Genomic DNA, 10,294 nt, shown 5'->3' with positions numbered 1-10,294 from the left:
CCCCCCCCCCCCCCCCCCGCACTTGCAGCCCAGCGGGAAGGATGGGCACCAGCGACTCCCACGGTTCAGTGTCAGTGAACCTGAAAGCAGGGGACCTCTGTGCTTGGAGAGCACAAAGCAGGCAGGTCTGGAAAGGCGGGAGCAGCAACAGATCCAGACAGAGCCTTTGTGCAGCTTGGAAAAGCCCCAAGTTCCTCCCTCGCTGCGTGGGTCCCCGCTTCCCCATCCTACTGTGGGGTGGTTGTCCTGCCTACCTCTGCCCTCCTTCCCCAGCCTCCACCGCAGGGGTGCCCCAGCGGCCTGACCTTGAGAGAGAGAGAGCGAGCGAGCGCGCGCGCGTGTCTGTCGGCAGGGCAAAGTAACCCACGGGAAGGATTTGGCTTCAGAGATCCCACCACTTTCTAGCCATGGGACTCAGCCTCTCTAAGCCTCACCCTTCCCACCTCTAAGATGGACATCTTCCCATTTTAAATTTTAGGTAAGATTGATACGAGTAACTACTTGTAGGCTTATCCATCAGGCACCTAACTAACCCACTGCCTGGGAAGCCCTGGGTCACCTTTGTTAATATTAAGATGGATTGGGGAGCACAGCAAGTGAGTCTGCTCCAGGCTGAGCCCCCCGGAGCCCCCTGGGCCAGCCAGGGCCTAACATGCTGCCCCTGTGTTTGCCTTCCCGCAGGAGAACTCTGACACCTTCCTCTTGGCCGTGGACACAAACTGGAAGGTAGGTCTCAGTCTCAGCTCAACCCCCCAAGGTAGGGGACTGCCAGCCCCCTGCCCCTGACCTTGTCCCGGCCCCTGACCTTGCCCAGCCTCATCCCAGAGGAGGGTCATGACCCTTCTGTGCAGGCACCTCGCAGCCTCCAGGACCCCCCCTCCCCCCGCCCCATTCAGCGCAGCTTTCCCTGCCCCCTGCTCAGTGGAGACATGCCGCTGCTTCCCTGAATGGGACTGAAGCAGGGGTGAGGCCTGGGGGAAGCGAAGATGGAGCTGGGATGCTGTCATCTGAATCAGCACTTTCCTCCAATGAGGAAAATCTCCAGTGAGGTTGGCGCTCTGAAATAGCTCCCGTTTCCACGGAAACTGTCACCGGGACAACTGTGTCCTCTTTAGTTTGATGCCAGGTTCCCTGTGAAAATCGAACTTGTTCTTTGTGTTTATTCCTCTGCCCTGGTGAGTTCGCTCACTTGACCAGCCATTTCTTCCCTCTGAGCCCCATCGTGGCCCTTTACATGCGGGCCTCAGAAAACATCTGAGGGCAGACACAGTGGGGAACCTCGGCGGGGTTCCAGAGCCTTGCTGGCCATCAAAAGCTGCTGAACAAAAGCAGACCCTTCTAGGGCCTTCCTCCTGGCTAGCTGGAATGCCCCGCCTGGGCCTGCCTTCCATTTGATTTGGTTCCGTCTCGGAGCCGCGTGACCGCCCCAACCTCCCGGTCTGGATGCCAGGGGAGCGAGATGCGAGAGGTGGGGTGGCCTGCAGGCTGCAGCAGGGACCCGGATCCCAGGCCTGTGCATCAGGCCCTGGGTCACGTGTCCCTTCAAGGCGACCGGAGGAGGCTTTGGAGTAGCTCATGTGCATGTACCCCGCTCCCCTGGGAGCACCGGTTCCAAACACAGAGGGCTCTGGAGCTGAGGACACCACGGGGTCTGGGGAACAAACAGGAGCCCAGGCGGAGGGAGAGGAGGGACGTGCCCGGGAGATGGCCCAGGCCCAGCTAGGGATCAGTGCGGGCCCCTCAAGGGGGCCTTCTCGTCCTCGCAGCTCAAAGGAGGACAGGAACGTATGGACAGACGGCCCCTTTGCCCCAGGAGGGGGCTGGAGAAATAAAATCCCAGAGCAGCCAGCCCCTGCCTGACACCAGGTGGGACCTGCCAGACCAACGGTGCCGACTGCCAGGCCCCCAGAACACACCTGGGGGGATGAAAGGGGCGAGGGGAGTCCTGGGGTCCTTTGCCCCTGGGCCGGTGGGCCGGGCCTAGCCCAGGGTTGGGGCGGGACCCTTTGGGGAAGGGCAGCACGTATTACAAGGCACCTGCCCCTCTCCTCCTCTTACGCCTCCCAGAGGCTGCTGCCCTTTTTTTTTTTCTCTAGAAAAGCAGCTGAGAGGATGCATGACCCTTACCTGGGCCAAGGCCTGGCAGGGATTTTCTCCCCTTTCCTTCCTTGCCTCAGTGGACCCAGCCAGTCGGGGAGGCAAGACAAACAAGAGCCCGACAGACCTGGGTCTAGGGCCCGTCCCTGCCACCTGTGGGCCACGTGACCACCAGCACATGTCACTACCTTATTTGTACAGTGAGGACAGAGAGCTCGCACCTCCCCGGGTGTTTGTAGGGTTGGGAGTGATGCCCAAGGCCCAGCCCTCAGATCCCGAGCTCCCTGTGACTGTGGGCACCCGAGCGTGGAGTCAGGGGCAGGTGGCCTGTGTGTGGTTCCTGGTCCTGTGTGATGTTGGGCAGGTGACAGAACCTCTCTGTGCTTCATTTTCCTCGTCTGTAAAGTGGATGTTAAGAGGATAAAATAAGGTAACGTGTGGAAGGCATTTGAAAGAGGCTGGCAAGTGGCAGATAAGCTAATAAGCATTTGTTCCTCTTGATAACGTGCCCTCAGGCCCAGCGTGCTAAGGTGCTGGTAAGCTCCGTGTTTACTAGCTGAGAGGGACAGTTACTTCTCTGTGCTTTAGTTTTCTCATCCTTTTCCATAGGTGTGAGGCCTCTGTGTTACCCTTGCAGCTACGTACGCCGATGACACAGCTGTCCTCCCATTTACAGATGTGGAGGCCCAGAGAGGTTGACTGACTTGCCCAGGGTCACACAGCGGAGAAGTGGCAGAGATGGGACTGGGCCCACGGTTTGGCCGGCAGGACCTGAGCCTGCCTCGTCTGGCCACAATCCAGGGAAGGGACCAACAGTGTGGAGAGACGCACAGATTGCCCCGTTTCTCCCGTCAGGGCCTGGGCAGCCATGAGGTCGGGTCTGGAGCTCCGTCACGGAGGTCTGTCTTGTCTTCATAGCAACTCTCAGGAAGGCCCAACTCCTGTGTTACGGTTGAGGAGGCTGAGGGCCAGAGAAATTACAAAGCCTTACCCGGGGTTACTGGGCTAGTGGGTGGGGGAGCAGGGACTTGAACTCGGGTCTGTGGATTTGAAGCCAGTGAGCTGAGCAGAAATGGGGGCCGTGGCTGGGAGTGGGCAGTATCCAGGGTTAGCTTCTCCCCGGGGCCCAAAGGTGGCAGAGCCCCTCAGAGGTCAGAGGTTGGACTGAGCATAAGGTTGGATGGTGACCGTGGAAGAGCAGGGGGTTCGCGGCGGGAAGAGTGGGAGGACAGCCCCTGCCCCCTTTGGGGAGCAGGTAGGAGGAGTAAGTGCATAGGGCAGGAGCCAGGCTGTACCAAAGTGGCTGTGGGCAACAGGGAGCATGGCCAGTCTGTGAGGGGCAGGGTGACACCCCGTTCTGCACCCTGGCTGCCCCAGGGGAGCACAGAGTGCTGGGCCCCCAGAGCCAGAGGTCACAGATGGGGCAGGGCAAGTTGTCGGTGCCCCCCAGGCGGAGGACGTGGCTGGGAATAGCACACATGGCAGGTGTTGACCAGGTCCCTGGGCACCCGGAGATGGGGTGGTGACCCCCTCCCCCCAGGGCTGCCAGCCAGCATGCAGGGCTGGTGGGACAGGGGGGCCCGAGTGGCGTGTTCCTTCCTGGGAGAGACAGAATGGGGACACAGGCGCCCAGCACCCTCCTGAGTTGCTCCTGCTTCCCTCAATCCTTGGACTCCCTCCTGGGCTCCCCTCCCTGACCTATTTCCTCTCCTCTCCTCTCCTCTGCCTCCTCCTTCCCAGTTTACTCTGCTTGTGGGTCTCTAGCCGTCTCCCCGCACAAGTCCTTGCCATTCAGGAGGACAGGGCATGGGGCCTGCGGTGGCCCGTGCATCCTGCCCCCCACACTGGCTGGTCCCAGGACAGAGAGCTGGGGGGGCGGGGGTCTGCAGGAGGTGGGCACGTCCGCTCTGGCAGGCTGACTCCCGTTCCTCCTCTGCCTTGGTGGCCTCCGGCGCTTGCTGTAGGATGGGGGTGGGGAGGGCACAGCTGGTGTGTGTGCCCCACGGTACCGCTGGCCCTGCCTTCGGCCCAGGCCCCCTGCCACCAGAGCCCCCATTTTAGCGCCGTGGGCAGGCTCCGGGCACGCCTGTGGGTGGAGTGGGGGCTGCCCTAGGGGAGGCCCTGGAGAGTGGAGAAGGAGCAGTCCCTGGAACAGGGTCAGGACAGAAGGTTGCCCCAGACAGTCACTCCCCCATCCCTTCAAGGTTAAGTGATCCAGACCTTCCTGAGGTGGAGGCTGGGCTTCGGGCCCTCTCAGGCCCTCCCTGCTTCCCAGGGAGGGGGTCAAGGGCTGAGCCCGTCTGGGGCGTGCCGGTGTGCGTGTCCGTGAGCGGCCCCTGCGTACCTGACACAGGTCACACCCGTATGGGGAGCTTCTTGTCTGGGCTTCCCAGGCCCCGCGTGCAGCTGCGGCTGTCGCGGGGGTGTGCCTGTGTGCTGGGGCGGCCGGGATGCAGGGCCTGGGGACCAGCAAGGATGCTGTGTTGCCGGGGGTGGGGAGTGGGGGGCGGGGGGACTCAGAAGCCAATGAGAGCCAGGTTCGTCTCCCACCCGCCAATCTGGAAGCGGGGGCTCGGGGAGAGCGAGTGGCTGCGCAGAAACCCCGCAGGGAGGCGGGGCCGGCCTGGGCCGCCGGGCTCCGCATATAAGTGGCCCGGGAGCGGCGCCCCATCACAGCGCCGCCGTCTCCCCCTCGCGCTGCCCACCCCCCCGGACCCTGGTGACTCAGGCCTTTGTTTGCCCTGCCTGGTAGAGGCGGATCGCCTTCTCGCTGGGCAAGATGCCGGAGTGCTGGGATGGGGTGAGTGAGGGCTCTGGGGGCGGCCAGGTGGGCAGGGAGGAAGGGACAGCCCTCTGCCTCTGTCTGGTGGCGGAGCTGCTTTCGGTCGCCTCACCTTGTGCGTCCCTGTGTCCTTGTGTCCCTGGTGCCCCTGGCCTGCAGCGGCGGCTGGGGCTTCGCCGCTAGTCAGGGCCTGTGGGGAAGGGATGAGATCCGCAGAAAGTGGAACGCGCTGCGTGACCTGTCTGCAAGCCTGGGTGGCCTCCCACTGACAGTGTGCCCTTGGCCTGGCAAGTGCCCGGCTGGCGTCGGCCGCGCGCCTGTGACCACCTCAGCCCTGGGGGGGGCTCCGTTCCCTGCACGTGTCGGGCCGTCTACCTTCCTGACCCTGCGAGGGTTGTCCTGGTCGTTTGGGCGGCTGCACCGGAGTGAGAACGGAAGGACAGCCGCTTCCTTCCTTAGGAGATGCTTGCAGCCCCGCCGCGGTCCCCAGGGAGCTGCAGTGCTAGTCCGGCTGAGGCGGGGAGGTCTGGGCGGGGTGCTAACCCGCCCTTCAGGCTGAGGTCCCTGCAGGGGAGGGGACGAGGAGGGCGTCTCAGCGTCTTATTTAGTGGGTGGGGAAGGGCAACGCTGTAGCCCTGATCCTGCGGGGGGGTCGGGCCCGGGCAGCAGTGCCCAGGGGTGCTGTTCTTCCTCAAAGAGGGAGCAGCCAGGGGCACATGTCCTCCTCCACCCCCACGCCCGGCCTGCCCTGCCAGGGCACAGACCCCCCGGGACACAGACCCCCCGGGCCACCCCGTACCCCGGCAGCGACGTCAGCGCCTACCCCGGGTGCAGTCCCGGTCGGCCGAATTGCTGATGTGGTTGATGGAATGAATGGTACTAGCTGGCCCCCTCCAGCCCCTCACCCCCTCCCGCGCGCTGAAACCCAGCTGGGAGCGCCCCCCCCCGCCCCAACTCTCAAGGTCACGGGCGAGGGGAGACCTACCGGCCGAGAGAGGACGTCAGAGCCCCCTCCCTCGCTGCGGCAGTGCCGGCGCCCACCTGGAGGCTGGGGCTCTGACGTCACCAGGAGCCAATGGGAGCGCTCGGTCCTGGGGGCTGGGGGCTCAGAGTGCTTCGGCCTGCGGCCCTTGGGTCGCCCCTCTTGTGCTGCACCCCGAGGGCCGGGGACACTCGGCTCCTATCTGGCTGAGCTGGGTCAGAGCTCCTGGGTGGGTGGGGGAGGCGGTTCAGCCAAGTCATTGGGCCGCGCGGGACCAGCAACTGGGCCATTGCCCTCAACAGCCCATCCCGCCGCGGGCAGCGGAGCCTTTGGGGCGCGGGGGGACGGCGAGCACTGTGCCTGAGTCCCGCGGCCCAGGGGCTGCTGATGGTGACGCCGCGGTCACAGCAGGGCTAGGAGGGGGTAGACCCCCCCCCCTCACGCACAGCCACGGTGGTGGAGGTGTGTGGGTAGAAGACTGCCGCCCTGGGCCCTGACTCGCACCCGGCGGGGCTAGCGCTGAGCCCTGCCGAGAACCGCCCTTCACGCCGCGGGAAGCGCATTGCAGCTCTTGTGCAATGGGCGCCCCTCCTGCCCCCCAACCCCTGCCCTCCAGAGCCGAGAGTAGTGTGGGGGCTGGTGGAGGATGCCGCATGGCCCCCCCAGCTGTGGAGAGCTGCCTGCTTGGAAATCTGTGGGGTGGAGCCTTCAGGACACATCCCTGGCCTCTGAGGCTGGCACCTGGCAAGGCCTGTTTAGCCCTCTCTGGATTTGACCTTGGGCAAGTCATTTCTCCTTTCCCAACCTCAGTTTGCTCCTTTGGAGCTTGGATTCCTGTGAGAAGAAAATGAGACACATGGAAAGTGGCTGGTCAGCCGTCAGTGAGGAGGAAGTGTTCCTTGTTTTGATGGCCCTGAGGGAGGACAGGCCTGGGATGTGGGGAGGCTGGGGTGGCCTTGGGCCCACTTAGAGGACATTGGGTTTACTTAACAGGGCGTCACAGCAGAATTGTGGCTCCCAGGGTGTGGCCTTTGGCTGTGGTGTTGACGCCACCTTGTCATTCCCCGCTGGAGACACAGGCCTGAACAGTGTTCCTCTGAGCCCTGACCCAAGAAGACCAGACCCCAGGAAGCTGTCTCCTGCTTCCAGAGTCCCCCCTCTTCTGTCAGGAGCAGGAACTTGGGTTCTGTCTGAACCTAAGTGTCCTCCATGAGCAAAGGGGGGGAAATGCATGCATAACATGTTTGGCACTTGGCACACATTTGGGCGGGGGGGGGGCCCAGTCATGTCCTGCCCTTGACCTTAGCCCCATCTCCCACTCACACAGCCAACTCACAGCGTTCCCTGTGGTGCAGGGCAAGACTGTTAATTCAGCTCTGACTGACCCTCTTGGAGTCTGTCCATCGAGTGGCCAAAAGTGACTAGTTTGCAGAGGGACCAGCCCCCAGGGCACCTTCCCAAGGCTCAGGGATGCCTGAGCACATTGGCCTCTTCCTAGAGCATCTAGCGCCTGTTCTCGAAGGACTAGCAGCCCCAGGCCACAAAACCAGGGGCGTGAACTCAGGAGGATTCCAGAGTGGTCACTGCAGAAGGCCTTTGGGGTGGGGGTGGGGGTCTAACCATGCCCTGCCTGAAGGGAGGCCTTGGGGGTCCCAGGGAGGGGCATTCAAGGCGGAAAGAACTACAGGAGCAAGAGTGTGGAGGTGGGGACCAGGGGCGGGCGTGGGGGCTGGAGGCTGGGCTTGGCCGACATGGGGGTGGGGACTGCAAATTCAAGGCCAGGCTGCAAAGCAGCCCTGAAGGTTTTGAGTGGAGGAACAGGGCGAGGGCAGGACTCAGGCTGGGGTGGCCACACTGTCCTGGAGGGGCTGCAGTGACTCGGAGAGAATGGGCTTCACTGGACCCTGCAGGGCTGAGAGCGGCAGGGCCTGGGCAGTTAGCGGACTTCCCTGTGCACGCCAGCGCACGGTGCCCGGTGCCAGACACCTCTGGGAAGGGGTGCTCCATCTGGTCTGCTCTCCTGGGGGGTGCTGCTGGGGGGAGGTGAGAATAAGATGCCCCCCTGCTGGGAGGTAGGGGCCCCACCACAGGCCCAGCAGCCCTCAGGCTGCCCCACAGCCGGGAGCGAGGGCTGCCCAGAGCGTCCCGTGCTATCTCCCCTCCAGGAACATGACATTGAGACACCTTACGGCCTGCTGCACGTCGTGATCCGGGGCTCCCCCAAAGGGAACCGCCCTGCCATCCTTACCTACCATGACGTGGGCCTCAATCGTAAGTGCACCCCGGCCCCATCCTGCCTGCTTCGGCCTCCCTTCCTTCCCCACAGGGCCCCCAGATCCCCACTCACGCTCAGGCCTGTGACCGCAGCCGTTTGGGCCTCCGTGTCCCTGCTGGCCCATGAGGCTGATCACGCCCACCTTGCCCTCCCTCTCAGGCCCGCAGGCCTCCCCACCCTTGGCTGAGACACAGCTGACACGTGTGTCTTTGCAGACAAGCTGTGCTTCAACACCTTCTTCAACTTCGAGGACATGCAGGAGATCACCAAGCACTTCGTGGTGTGCCACGTGGACGCCCCTGGTCAGCAGGTGGGGGCGTCGCAGTTTCCCCAGGGGTAGGTACCGGGGAGCCCCCCCGCCCCGTCCAGATTTCCCCAGCTCTGTGGCCCAGGCTGCACCCGGCCCTGACCTCCCCTTCTGCCTGCAGTTACCAGTTCCCCTCCATGGAGCAGCTAGCCGCCATGCTCCCCAGTGTGGTGCAGCACTTCGGGTGAGTCCCCACCCAGACCCTGTCCCTGGGCTGGGGGCCGGAGGGTCCCCCCCCCGCCCCCCCGCCACTGCAGAGCCAGCGGGCACCAGCTGAGGGCGGTCGTGGGAAGTGCCTGCCCTGGCCCTGGAGTGACCGGCCATGCTTTCCACCAGGTTCAAGTACGTGATTGGCATCGGAGTGGGAGCCGGAGCTTATGTGCTGGCCAAGTTTGCAGTGAGTCTCCCTCCTCCCACCCCCTCCCAGGGCCCACAGCTCCCTTCAGCCACAGGAATATTTGCTCTTTCTTCCTGCTCCTTCCCCTCCTCCCAACTTGCTCTTCACTTAGAAAATCCCTTTGCTTTTTTTTCACCCAAGGAAATTAAAAAAAAAAAAAAGTTACTTTTTCCATACATTTCCTCAAAAGACTATAAACGATAACTTGCTTAGCCATTAGCCAAAGCCCACATTTCTGTGAGCAACAAACTCTACAACGAACTGCTCTACCCGCTAAGTAAGGATTCTTCTAGTCACTTATACACTGATCAGGGTAATATTTAAACGTGAGTCATTTCTTAACCAAAAGTTACACTTATGTTAAGTTTGGGAGGTTTAAAAAAAGTTGCATTTCAGAAACCTCACGTTGGGTAGGAGCCCACAAGCTTTCCATCTCTGAAGACAAAAGTTTAATTTTCCGGATTCAAAATATTTCCTTTTTTTTCTTTTAAAATATTTTTTTCCGAAAGAAAAGGCCAAGCATTCCGAACTGCAGTGTGGATTTTAGCACTTAACCACTCGTTAGCTGCTGATCATCCCCTGTCCCCCCAGAAAAACCTGACAGGATGGCTGTGTCCTGTGTAGATTATACCGTTTTCCCCTGAAGAAATCATTCGAATCTCTTTTACCGTCGAACACAACACAGGCTCTGGAAAGGTCTCTGTGAAAACAAAGAAGCAAAATGTTTCACTGAAGATGTTTACTCCTCAGTTTCACAGCAGCATCTCCGCGGAAAACAGTCCTAGAGGCCTAGATTCGAAATCAGTCCGAGAACCACCCAAGGTTCCAGGCGGGGAGGAGGGCGAGCAGGGGCTGCTGGAAGGGGAGCCCAGGCAGGTGTCCAGCTGTGGCTGCTGGAGTCGTCTGCGGCTCCTTGAAGCCCTTGCAGAGCGTGTCCTTCTCCTCAGACCCTCCCAGCCACCTGTGAGATAGGCAGGGCCGGCCCCCGACAGCCCGTGTTCTCGGCGGGAAGGCGGGGTGGGGGGCTCCCTACACACCCTCCCGCCTCCCAAGCCCTGTCTCCCTTGCCCCGCAGCTCATCTTCCCCGACCTGGTGGAGGGGCTGGTGCTGATGAACATTGACCCCAATGGCAAAGGCTGGATCGACTGGGCGGCCACCAAGGTGAGCGTGGTCCACTTAGACGGGGGTGCTGGGGGTGCTGGTGTGGGGGCGTGAGGGTGGGGGACGGCACTCACGCTGGCCTCTGGCCTGGCCCACAGCTCTCCGGCCTCACCAGCACTTTACCTGACACGGTGCTATCCCACCTCTTCAGCCAGGTAAGGGGGCGGGGCCCACGTGGGAGCAGCGCCGGTGGCTGATCTGGGGGTCTTGGGAGCCTCTAGAGGGCCGGGCTCCGCCCACTCTCCGGGGAGCCCAGGACTTGTACCCCCTCGCAGCCAGGCAGGAGGAGGAG

At 62.3% G+C, this 10,294-nt stretch overlaps 1 protein-coding gene and 1 long non-coding RNA gene across 5 annotated transcripts in view; one reads left to right on the top strand and one right to left on the bottom strand.

The window, feature by feature from the left end:
• Positions 1–683: 683 nt before the first annotated feature.
• NDRG4 (NDRG family member 4) overlaps positions 684–10,294 on the top strand; it is a 16,669-nt gene continuing 7,058 nt past the window's right edge. For 2 of the 4 annotated variants that reach the window (XM_006732801.3, XM_081806509.1), the window contains exons 1-7: positions 684–726; positions 8,027–8,132; positions 8,352–8,472; positions 8,565–8,627; positions 8,780–8,840; positions 9,916–10,002; positions 10,101–10,157. In XM_006732801.3, the coding sequence (XP_006732864.2) occupies positions 8,390–8,472; positions 8,565–8,627; positions 8,780–8,840; positions 9,916–10,002; positions 10,101–10,157 (351 nt within the window). In that variant the 5' untranslated portion in view covers positions 684–726; positions 8,027–8,132; positions 8,352–8,389. Of the gene's footprint in view, positions 727–4,744; positions 4,898–8,026; positions 8,133–8,351; positions 8,473–8,564; positions 8,628–8,779; positions 8,841–9,915; positions 10,003–10,100; positions 10,158–10,294 lie in introns of those variants that run through there. The other 2 variants (XM_006732800.3, XM_006732798.3) reach the window with 1 other exon arrangement.
• Positions 8,938–10,294, bottom strand: part of LOC115940753 (uncharacterized) — a 10,101-nt gene continuing 8,744 nt past the window's right edge. Inside the window, exon 4 of the long non-coding RNA XR_014140844.1 lies at positions 8,938–9,540. This is a non-coding gene — a long non-coding RNA (uncharacterized LOC115940753). The remainder of the gene's footprint in view (positions 9,541–10,294) is intronic.

Source organism: Leptonychotes weddellii, chromosome 16 (genome assembly GCF_054177405.1).
Source record: "Leptonychotes weddellii isolate Sample4059 chromosome 16, ASM5417740v2, whole genome shotgun sequence".
Classification (NCBI taxonomy): Eukaryota; Metazoa; Chordata; class Mammalia; order Carnivora; family Phocidae; genus Leptonychotes; species Leptonychotes weddellii.
The sequence above is the reverse complement of the archived record's forward strand: the minus strand, read 5'-3'. Positions and strand labels throughout refer to the sequence as shown.